Source organism: Podarcis melisellensis (genome assembly GCF_964234715.1).
Source record: "Podarcis melisellensis genome assembly, chromosome: 11".
Taxonomy (NCBI): domain Eukaryota; kingdom Metazoa; phylum Chordata; class Lepidosauria; order Squamata; family Lacertidae; genus Podarcis; species Podarcis melisellensis.
This window is the reverse complement of record NC_138543.1, coordinates 36,767,790-36,779,928: the sequence shown is the minus strand read 5'-3', so window position 1 is coordinate 36,779,928 and position 12,139 is coordinate 36,767,790. Positions and strand designations below refer to the sequence as shown.

Genomic DNA, 12,139 nt, shown 5'->3' with positions numbered 1-12,139 from the left:
GCACTTGCGCATGTGTTTCATTATTTGATTGCCTTAGGAGACTGCTGTTTAAGTTGGCAGATCAACTTATTAAAAGCAAAGCTTGTCTGCTGGCAAGATTACAGCAGACTGGGGGTGGGGGAGGGCAGAGAGCCCAAATGTTGAGGTAGAGTGTGTTTATAGTGTAAGGAAACTATAATGTTACTGGAGGAAAGTAGGATTAAATGTGGTTCCAATTTATTGTACTGGGCTCAAGATTATATTCCTTCAGGATTTGGGCATATATGGTGTGGGGGGGGGGGCTTTTTTTAAAAAAAAACACACGTTTAAGTCAAATATGTTGAGAAGATCTGGAATACCTTTCTCTTCAAACTTTTAGAAAGTGCGGGCATTTTGTTCTCAATATTTCTTAAGTATTTGAGCAGCTTTGAAAATAAAGAATGTCAATAGTAACAGAACAGCTAGATTTGCTGGTCTCACTATCCAGTTATCATGCAGTGCTAAGCTGCTGGTGGTGGTGTTGCTGTTAAATTTGTATACTACCCTATACCCATAGATCTCAGGGCGGTTCTCAGAATAATCAGGGCAATTCACAACATTCTGGGTCCCCCTTCCTGCCTTCTGGTGCAACACACAGAGGAGGGAGTTGACACAAATGAGCAGCCGGTTCACCATTTACATGTGGACCAGCTCACTGAGTCCATTGTCAATTTAACAGTGAGCTTTATGGTAAGCAGTTTACGGCTACTTCACACATGGTTTCAAGCTATGCTTTTATCATGTGTTTGGATGCTGCTATGATAGGTTTGAATATATGTGCATACAGGGTAACTGGAAAACAAAATATGATAAACCAGATAGCCCTGCATAATATTTGTACTAATTCAGATGCCACCTATACGGGACCAAAGATGATATGTGTTTAAGCATATGCTTAGTTTGGCCCTGACACCACATTTGACCCAATTCCATGCTGCAGTACCCTTGTTGTCACTCCGTAGTAGGGAAACTGATGACTAAAATGCACAAGTGAGTTTTCTGTTGCTTTATGGCAACAGAAGCTCTCTGAAAGTGACCAGTTAAGGCACAATCTACCTGCCCTTTCCTGGTAGCCCATTGAGTGGGAGGAAAGATGATCCTGTCTCTACCCATTGTTGGCATCTGCCCCACAGCAAGTGACTCCCAGCACTAGCTCAGAGACCACCACCATTATCAGAGCACATTCAGTGTGTTCAGGTTATTTTGTATGAGCCTCTGATGACAGCACTGCTTGCACAACACAAACTGTAAACCCTTTCCTACAGATAATTAAGATAGCTATTTACACAGTATGCCTGTTATACTAGAGAGATAGAAAGCAGTACCAAGGCATCCAGTATAAGGGAAGTGACTGGCTGAAATCCTAGATTCCCTTACCTTAGAGTAAGTCCCATCAAACTCAGTGGATCTTACTTATGCGTAGACATGGAGAGGCCTGCAATGTTAAGTATCTTTAAAAAATGAAACGGCACGCAGGGAATAGGAAAGAAAATGTGGTGGACAAGAAAATAAGATCCACTCCCCGAGAGTTACTTCTCTTTCTGCAGCAAAGCAATATGAGGCGCAATAGATTAATTGCCACATCAGCGCAGTTTTAAGCAGCTTTAATTGGTGCATATGTTTGTACATTGCTGTAAGATTCAAGGGAAAGGCTAATTAGGGTACAACTTGTTCTAACTGCCTGTGTGGATTCAGTGTAATAAAAAATCGTCTGCAAAGTACATGCTCAGGTGCTGTGGGCGGTGTTGCCTTCAGTTATTTTAGGAATAAGTGCATTGGCCTATTAGAAGAAAAGGTTACCAGACCTAGCTGAGACACAGCTCTCTCTCTCTCTCTCTCACACACACACACCATTTCCTGTTTACCAGAATTCAAATACTGTACGTAGATCTTAAGTTCTCCGTACAAGTAGGGCTGCTTTATGTAATGAAAAAGTCCTCATTGAGCATTCTGGCCTAAACATCTCCTGTCTGTATTGCATGGGCTTCCTTGTGGGTCTGGCATAGTGCCATGTTGTATGATGCTGTGTAAACAGAACATGCAAGGAACTGTTTGCTGATACTAGAAATCTTGGGATTGTTAAATACTGGCAGCTTGAGTTTTTGTGTTAGAAAAGAGATGAGCTTTCCTACTGGCAGAATTTTGAAATTCCAGATAGTTAGATGTTCACAGACGGGCAAGGGGTGGTTTTCTTGATATAATTGCAAGCAAGAAACCTGCATTAAATCAATTATAGGAATTAGTCCCTGTCCCCTATTGGTAACCTAAGACACCCTCCAAATGGTGGTGAACTACAGCTGCCCTCAGTCCTAGCCAGCTGTGGCCAGTACTCAGAAATGATAGCAGTTGGAGTTCAGCAACATCTTGAGGACCACTGTTTCTCCACCCTGCTTATGTGATTTTAATCATTTCGATGTAAACAAAGCTGTCCTTTTTTTAAAAAACGAAACCAGACTGAAAATAGCTCACTATAAAATGATTGCCAAAACTTGTCATAGGTATCTTAACAGATGACAAATGAATCTGCAGAGCAGTGTGAAATGTCACGGTCTTAACTCCTGTTACGAGTGACAGCTTGTTGTCAGAGTGCCAATATGAAATAAGACCAGACATTGTCACAAATACATACAGCATATGCTTATGTGCATGGTTGGTGACCTACCCAATTTTCTGTGTAGAATAAATTCTTCATTATGTCATTAAATTAGGCACACACACAACATTTCGTCTTCTAAATATGAGGTGCTAATTTGGAAGAAAAGTATTCGCTTCATCTCCCTTGTATGAGAGATAAAATAGGCAGCTAAATGGCTTAATAGTACAAACAAAAAGGATACATAGTAGGAACCCAAGAACAAATGCGTACATTGACAATAAATGTTTACAGTTAAGTTTCGTCAATGTTTTCTGATAATATAAAGCTACCATTATGAATCTTGCCTCCTTTTGCTTGAATGGGTGACAAGACTTCAACTCTTCATATAAAACCCCACTTTGGACAAAATAAGTGGTAATGAGCCAATCTGTTATAAAATAAATCGCTTAAAATCCATTTCTGTTCCCCTAGTCACATGATTAGTCAAAACCTGTTTAATTCCTGGACAAAACAATGTAGTAAAAGGTAAACGTAAAATACAAAATAATGTAACACTTCAGGGGTAAAAGCAATGCTCTCATAGAACTGCACAGATTAGAAAAAAGGTTTGGATTACTTTTTAATAAAAAAATTTAAAGCATCAGTTGTAGCCTATAATTAAGGAATAACTAGAGACTTAAAAGAGATCTCTGCAGCATCATGCTGCTTATAGCATAATGGCCTGCTGTTGTGCAGGAGACTGATCTAAGGTTTTTGTGGAAAATACTGACACCCTGAGGTGAAGAGTAACTTCAAACCAATCTCACAGTTATAAGATCACTTAACTCTTACATTACGTTGTTTCCAGTAGATTTTTCTGCTCTGCATTTCCTCCTCTTGATGGTATCCCTTCTAAGCATTTTGAGAACTTTGGCCCTGTAACTGGTGCTGCCCATCTCTAACGAACTTAGGAACATAGAAAGATGCCTTATATTGAGTCAAACCCATTTGCTCATCTAGCTCAGGGTTTCAGGCAGGAGTCCTTCCAGCCATACAATGAGATACTTGGAGTTAAACACGGGAACTTCTGCATGCAAAGTGTTGTGGGGGGTGGGTGGGTTACTGCTAATGTTGTTGTTAACTGCTCTCTAGGCACTGAAAATTCATTCTTCTTTTGGCAAAGATTTACCGACATTACATGGTACTTGCTCCCTTTTTAACACAATGCAATACAGTGGTACCTCTAGTTAAGAACTTTATTCGTTCTGGAGGTCTGTTCTTAACCTGAAACTGTTCTTAACCTGAAGCACCACTTTAGCTAATGGGGCCTCCTGCTGCTGCTGTGCCATTGCTGCACGTTTTCTGTTCTCATCCTGAAGCAAAGTTCTTAACCCGAGGTACTATTTCTGGGTTAGCGGAGTCTGTAACCTGAAGCGTCTGTAACTCGAGCTACCACTGTACAGGTCACGGCAAGATTGGCCTTTGCAGGGTTCAGGTAAAATATCTTTTGCATGTCTCACTTGGGTACCAAACTGGCAAGATATTACATATTTTACTGGCCAAAAGTAACCCACAGTCAATCTCTCAGGCTACCCCTCAGTGAAGATAAAACTTGGAGAGAACATGTAGGACTGTAGCTCTAAATGCCAGTTATAAATGAAATAAGTAAATGAATTATGTTACGGTGACCACTTACACATCACCCCAAAAAAGAGGACAAAAGACAAGAGCATGTGCTTTGCTTGCAAAAAATTGCAGGCCACCTCCAGGTAGGACAAGGATGTCCTCGAACTGAAACCCTGCAAAGCCACTGCAACTCAGTGTACGATGCTATATTGAGCCACAGACCCCTGTGTTCCTTCCTATAAGCACCGGTGCCAATTTTAAAATTTGGACTATAATTTAAATAGAAAGCCAATACATCTCAACATTGGGAGGGGGGAGGGGGAACCCTGTGTCCAGGTGACCTATGTGGTTGCTCAGACTACTGTCCGTGCAGTAATTTCCATGCCCCTGTTTTAGGGTTATTTGTCTTGAAACCGGACTAGGTCAAAACAGAGGATTCCTTCAAAAAGAAGACTACCCTTTGTAAAGCAGGACTAACAGACAGTCTACATTGGGTACTGCTAGGGCCATCAGGTTAAAAGAGCCAGAGAGAGAGAAAGCAGGTTGCGGATCTTTCCAATGTCCTGCATTGTTTTAATAATAATAATAATAATAATAATAATAATAATAATAATAATAATAATTTATTTATACCCCGCCCTCCCCAGCCAAGCGGCTTACAAGCAATAATAAAAACAAGTTGAATGATTACAACTTAAAAACAAAATTAAAATACAACATTAAAATATTGAAACATTAAAATATTAAAATGTAGCCTCCTCGGAGGAGGAGAAAGGAAAAGAAAAAAGAAAGAGAGGGAGGGAATCAAATTGGCTCCAAGCCAAAGGCCAGGTGGAACAACTCTGTCTTACAGGCCCTGTGGATGGAAAGAAATCTAATTTTAGTGTAATTAGAAAATGCATTTCTATAGTTGCTGTTCAACAAGGAAAAAAATTAAGTGTGTATTATTATTATTATTACTTCCACAGCATGCTATTGCTTTACACGGTGTTTTTCTACAGTAGCACAAGCAAAAAGAAGATAGTTCCCAGCTCTAAGGGTCTTACAAGCTAAACCAGGGGTCTGCAACCCGTGGCTCTGGAGCCGCATGTGGCTCTTTTATACCTTTGCTCCGGGGCGGATACTAGCGAGGGGAGGAGGCGCATTGTGCGCCCCGACACTCCCCACTGTGGCGGGCACTGTACTGGCTGTGACGTCGCATGGGGGCGGTGCGTGCATTAGTCACGCACCGTCCCGACGTCACCTTCCCTCCCGCTGTCAGATCGGACATTAAGGTAAGAAACAATATATGCAGTGTTATATTTGTTTTAAATGTCGCAATGGTTTTGCGGCTCCCAGTTTTTTTCCCTCGGAAATGGGTCCAAGTGGCTCTTTCTGTCTTAAAGGTTGCAGACCCCTGAGCTAAACTGTTGCTCCAGTGCCACTAAAGTTTTGTCAGCACCTTGAACTAACAATTCTACACTGAACATGGCATTTCTAAACAGAGGGCAGGTTGAAAAAGGTGTTGTGGCTTTTATAAAATAGTGTGTGCTTCAAAAGCAGCCCGTAGAGGGGAGTAGAATATAACAGGACGATTTAACTACAGGCATTTTTTTTTTTAAAGAGTTCCAGTTGGAGCCAACTAAAAACATCTGCTGTCTTATTTATAGTTCCCAGTTCCAAGAAGTATATTCTGTGGCAGATGAAAAAGAGGATGACAGCTCATAATTCATAAAGTTACCGAAGCCTAATCTGATGGAACATAATGTACAAACTCCTCCCTCCCACACAGACAATATCGCTTCCTTTTAACACGAGATAGCATGGCTTTGCTACATATTAAATTGAGCGCTGACATACAATTTACAGCCCTTGTTATAATAATTAAACTTTAATAAAGAAGCACCATGGCCTATTATTGCAAAATGTTGGCTCAGAACCAGCAATTTGGGGAGATGCATCTTGTTAGTGTGATTCTAAGCCAGTTTTGTTTTTTAAATCCAGTTAACTTCCCCCTCAGAATCTATTTTTGTTTCGTATTATAGGAACCCCTTGCGTTGTTGTGCTAAGGATTGTTTTTCTTTTTTCTTTAACAAGGGAGAGGGAAGACATTTTCTAGCATATCATTTTTTATTTTGTTAATACTGTTAATACTGGTAAATGAGAGCTTTCTGGGTAGTGGGCTGGGATTGAATTAGCCTGTTGTGAGAGGGTATGTCCAACTTAATTTATAATCAAGTTTTTGGATGAAGGCTTTGGTAAGTTGTTGGTAAGCAGTATTTCTCTATGCAAGCATTTTCCTAAAGTTTTAAAGCTGCATTTTCTTTTTGAGGGTATGGAGGTGCTCACAACACATATTCATACCACAGATGGCGTATACACCTTATTAAAGCAGCTTAAAATGATATAATGTGTGAAATATAAATGCATCATTTTTACAAATATAAATACAGTGGTACCCTGCAAGACGAACGCCTCGGAAGACGAAAAACTCGCTAGACGAAGGAGTTTTTCGTTTTCTTAGCCGCTTCGCAAGACGCATTTCCCTATGGGCTTGCTTCGCAAAACGAAGCTTGCCCCCCAAGCTCCGGGGATAGCGGGGAAGCGCAGCGCGTCTTCCCCGCTGTCCCCGGACCCCTTCTGAACCAAGGGGCGGCAACGGGGAGAAGCGATCTTCTCCCCTCCGCCCCTTGCTTCAAAAGAGGGGACAGAGGGGAAGGCACGCGCGCCTTCCCCTCTCTCCCCGGACCCCTTTTGAACCAAGGTGCGGCAACGGGGAGAAGCGATTCTCCCCGCTGCCCCTTCCCTTGCTTTAAAACAGGTCCGGGGACAGAGGGGAAGGCTGCCCCTTGCTTTAAAACAGGTCCAGGGACATAGGGGAAGGCGCGCGGCGCTTCCCCTCTGTCCCCGGACGGTCTCCATAGGAACGCATTGATTGATTTTCAATGCATTCCTATGGGAAACCGTGCTTCGCAAGTCGAAAACCTCGCAAGAAGAAAAAACTTGCGGAACGAATTAATTTCGTCTTGCGAGGCACCACTGTATTTACATTATGTTGCTTAGAAAGCAATTCTTTGGAACAGGTGCCATCCAAATGAACAGTTGTTGCACCACTGCGCACACCCAACCCTCCCATCTCACTAGACCAGAGCTTTCCAAACTTTTCATGCTGCTGACACACTTTTTAGACATACATCATTTTGCGACACAGTAATTAAGTTTTACAGTACTATCAAACTGGAGATTAAACTAGCCCCTTTCCAGCCACAGGAGCAGGGCGGGGGGTGTTCGCCCAACACACCTACACACTACAGCCAACACACTAATACAGGCTTCTTCAACCTCCGCCCTCCAGAAATTTTTGAGACTACAATTCCCATCATCCCTGACCACTGGTCCTGCTAGCTAGGGATCATGGGAGTTGTAGGCCAAAAACATCTGGAGGGCCGAGGTTGGGGAAGCCTGCACTAATGTGTCATGACATACAGTTTGGAAAGCTCTGCACTAGACCTTGGAACAGATAAAATATGGGGGTGAGTTCTTGAACATTTGGGGGACAGGGCAGAAGTGGTCTGGAATCCAGGTGGGGGCGACTATATTACTTACTAATTGTTTTTTGAGGTCTTCTGTGGTCACCCTATGGGGAGGCAACCATCTTGTTTTCATACAATGTGCTCCTAACAACACAACATCACTCTACAAGAGTGCACCCCACAGTAGCAGTTGGGCTGCCGCTGTTCTGTCGCTAAACTGTGGCTTCATTTTAAAGTTAAAAAAGATAAGAGAATACCAACACCAATCCTTGTGATAAGGAAGGAAGAGAAATTCATTGGTCCACCTTTTGATTTTCCACCCCAGGAGAGAAATGTGGATTGAAATGCAGCTGTCATTCAGATTACACAGTTCTCAGAATTTCGCGGTGCTATTTCTGCTCAAAATATTCACACAAAATGCATACTTAACAGAATTAAAAATGCAATAGTATGTATTTAAGGGGGGAAGTGCAGTGAAAAGCATATGAAACATACATTTTAGCAGAAAGTGTGAATAATTTGAGTGCAATTTTTTTTTAACTGCAAATAAAGCATGGCAAGGAATTAATCTGTGGTTGAGTACATGTGAAACTCACACTGAGCATAAATAAAGGGATCCAGCCACCTACATACACCTCCATCAGTTGGTGGAGCATGAAAGTCTTAATCCCGGGGTCATGAGTTTGAGCCTCATGTTGGACAGAAGATTCCTGCATTGTAGGGGTTTGGAAAATATGACCCTTGTGGTCCTTTCCAACTCTACAACTCTGTGAATCTCCGCCTTTGGACCACCTCATAAAATACCAACAGAGCAATTCAGACTGTGACCAGGCAACAGCAGGCCATGCTGGGGTGACAGTCACCATTGTATCCACAGCCCCATCCATTATGCTGGTGGTGGAAGTTGAAGGAGGCAGGCAGAAATGTGCTGTGATCTATGCCGGCTTGGAACTGCTGTAGCCATTAGGCCTTCATTAGACCTGGTGCTGAGAAAATCTAGGAGAAAAGAAAAGGTAGAAGTACTCAGATTTTGATTTTAACTAATGTTAGACCATAGTCTCCTGGATACCTTCTAGTAAATGAGGTGTGTCCCCTCCCCCCCCCCAGCTTTTTCAATAGTGTATCTTATTACATTTTAAAGGGCAGGTTAGGTTATAATTTTGGTTCTACCCACTTTCATGCTTCCTCTAGCAGTAATGAAAGGTTTGGCTCAGAGGCTTGCAGAGCCAATCTTCCAGCTTTAACTTTCCATAGGTCTTTGCCAGGTAATAACTCTGAAAATCTCTTTTTACTGAGAACTCCTGCAAAAAGTGCAGCTGTGTGCTGGTTTCGTCTTGCAGTTCATAGCTATGTTGGCAGTGCTCAGTTGCAAGGTATGTGTCGTCTGCTCACACACGTTGCTGTTGCTAAATGCTGTTCAGGCATGTCTCTATTAACAAGAGGGGGGAGAGCTTTTGGATTGGAGGGAATCTCAGCTTCTGTTTCGTCTGATTGGTTACGGCCGGTGGCAAGGTAAAAATAGAAGGAGTGGAAAATCCAGCATTTCTCGCATGTCATCAGAAGCCTCCTTTTAACCTGGGATAAATGCCTAATGACCAGGGAAGAAGGCTCTTTTAAGACAAACCCCCAGCAACTTTTAAACACCGGGGGCAGCGGGCTTCAAAATAAAACCCGAAGGGTACACTTTGTCTTAACGTGAACGTTAAAATGATTACTTTAAGTGAAAAATTGATACTGGATTGTAGCAAAGGGATCTGCAAAGTTGCCCAGATTCTTAAGAGTGGACTTGGCTCTCCAAACCTTTGTGCTGTGAAGCACACATCAAAGCAGAAGATAGTTTTGAAGTCAGGTACAGATTGCAGGCTGCTTGTCAAGTTTCGTTATTTCTCTGTGTCCATTGAAAAATTGTGTGTTGAGAGGGTTGGGGTGGGTGTGGTGGGGGCTTGTTTCTTGCCATAATCCTTTTGATACATGTTCAGTCCTCTGCTCTATTACCACTAATCCATATTCAGAGCTTGTTTTGGCAGTGATAGCTGGAATACTTGCTTCCATTCCGTTTTGTTGCTGTAGCATGTCAGCTTTCTTTAAAAAAAAATATAAAAAATTAAAGCACCACGAACAAACCTGGCTTCCTTCTGTGTAAATCTTGTAAAATGGTACTTAGTTCTAAGAATGTTGTAAAGTGTTTAGTTTGGCAGACAACTGTTTCCTGAGGTCTTTTTTTATTTTTTTAAAAAAACCCTAAATGACTGTAATTTTCAGTTTTGTGCCAAAGGTGGAAAGTTTACTGTCGAAAGTACCAATTGCAGTATAATGGTATGGGAGTTTTATACAGGAGCATCGCAGAACAGAGCAGCTCACGGCTACAAGAGCTACGAAACCCACTACTATTAAGAGAGTGTCCTTGTGTCAGGATTGTTGGTGATATGCTTTGCTCACTCATCACTTCATCACATTACAAAGTTAAGGGTTTCCCCTCCCCATCAGTTTATATAGAATTTAACTAATTTCGATTGGCAGTTTGTTTGAATCAATGAGGTGGTATTTGGCTTCAGAGAATCAGAGCTGTCACCCAATTAAACAAATCTTCTTTAACTTTATGATATTGGTTGATTTACCTATGATTAATCAGTTAAATTTGCATATGTAAAAACAGTTGTGAAGTAGTCATATACCATACTAGATTATTTTTCCTCTTCCACCTTTTTCATTTTAACTTAGGAGAGTCATTCTCTCTTTTCTGAGAGAGCACGGAGAATACCTGTTCTAGTGGCCATTTCCAGCTTACATATGTTTTAAACGCTGCTCAATTAATAGCAGTGTTAGAAACTGAGATATGAGAGCTAGGAGCTAAATGGCACCTTAAACCTAAGTTATGGGCGCAACAACGCAATGTCTAGGTGCGCTTTTTTATAACAAGAATACAGAGCTGAAAATGAATGAACTGCAGCTAAAATATTACGTTCATTTTTCACATGGTCTCAGAAACTGCTCGCGCACATGGAATTCCCTGTCGCAAAATGCGCCTAGAACAATGGGAGTTTCGAACACTGATTAATGGGTGGTAGTGGTAGATTTTCAGGCAGTTTTAACTGATTTGTCTACATGGGGGTAAGCCCCATTGGAAATGTGCATAGGATAGGGCATGTTGCAGCCCTCAAAATTATATTTTATGTAGCAAACCCAATTGATTGCAAGAGCATTTATAGCTCCGCAGCAGCTTATTTTTCTAACTGCAAAAGATAAGACAAGATAAGAGAAGCCTCTCTTCTAAAACATCAAAATACTTGATACAGCATTCCTAATTTACTTCTGATCTAGGATGGGAGAACTAGGCTCAAAGGAATTGTGGTGGGCGGGTGGAAAATGCAATTTGTTTTCCTTACAGAAACCGCTAGAGGGAGTAAGAGAGAGAAGGCAGTGAGCTGAATTTTTCATTCTGCCGCTTGCTTCCCTCAGAACTGCTTTGTGCACAGCTATTTTCGATGCAGATATTTTTGTGCAGAAAACCGACATATACATGGCCACACATGCATGCATTTGAAAAAGGCACCGTGATTGAACACTCATGTAGGTATAAAAGTACAAGTACTATTAAAGATACAGCAAGGTGCTTTGTGCATGGATATCTTTCACAATGATCAGTTTCCCCAAAATTGGCAGAGCTTCTTCTAAACTTTTATAACATGATTGCTTGTTGACAAATGCGAGATTGGCTACTGCTGGCTCCACCATGCTAGGATGGGAGTGAATGTTCTTTTCACAGAGTTCATTCTTCTGCTGGACACATTTCACAAAGAGCACTTCAAGGAAATCTTCTTCAGATTCTTGTACTGTGGATTTCCTAGTAATTGTGACATACTCAAAGAACTACTGCTAAGAGGAAGTTTGTGATCCTTTAAATAATGCGGTATTTTAAATAGTTCTTGTAGAAATCACAGAAGGGGGGGCAAAAAGAAAGAAGGTGCGTAGCTCCCCCGGCTGGTCAAGTCCAGAGCTTTCTGTTCCATTGCATTTTATTATAAGAAGGTTGTATAGATTTTGCACATTTGGCTGTGTCCTGTTTTGAAGTGCACAGGAGTTCTACAGTTGTGCAGAGCACATGTTGACATAGAGAAACATGCGGGCATTTTGTATGGAACACTAGTGTGTGCGGACATATGTGTTCATGCATCTGTGCAGCCTGTGGAGGACAGGGGAGGAAAAGAGTAGGAGGTGGCTCATCAAATACAGTGGTACCTCTTAATTTGTTCCAGAGGTCCGTACTTAACCTGAAACTGTTCTTAACCTGAAGCACCACTTTAGCTAATGGGGCCTCCCGCTCCCACTGGAGCACGATTTCTGTTCTCATCCTGAAGCAAAGTTCTTAACCCGAGGTACTATTTCTGGGTTAGCGGAGTATGTAACC

At 41.8% G+C, this 12,139-nt stretch overlaps 1 protein-coding gene across 2 annotated transcripts in view; it reads left to right on the top strand.

Moving 5' to 3' along the window:
• PIK3R1 (phosphoinositide-3-kinase regulatory subunit 1) overlaps positions 1-12,139 on the top strand; it is a 63,324-nt gene that overhangs the window by 24,569 nt on the left and 26,616 nt on the right. Inside the window, exon 1 of one of the 2 annotated variants that reach the window (XM_081929382.1) lies at positions 9,307-9,580. The exons of the other annotated variant lie outside the window; for it this stretch is intronic. Coding sequence (XP_081785508.1) covers positions 9,439-9,580 — 142 coding nt within the window. The 5' untranslated portion in view covers positions 9,307-9,438. Of the gene's footprint in view, positions 1-9,306; positions 9,581-12,139 lie in introns of those variants that run through there. 2 annotated transcript variants of the gene reach the window in all.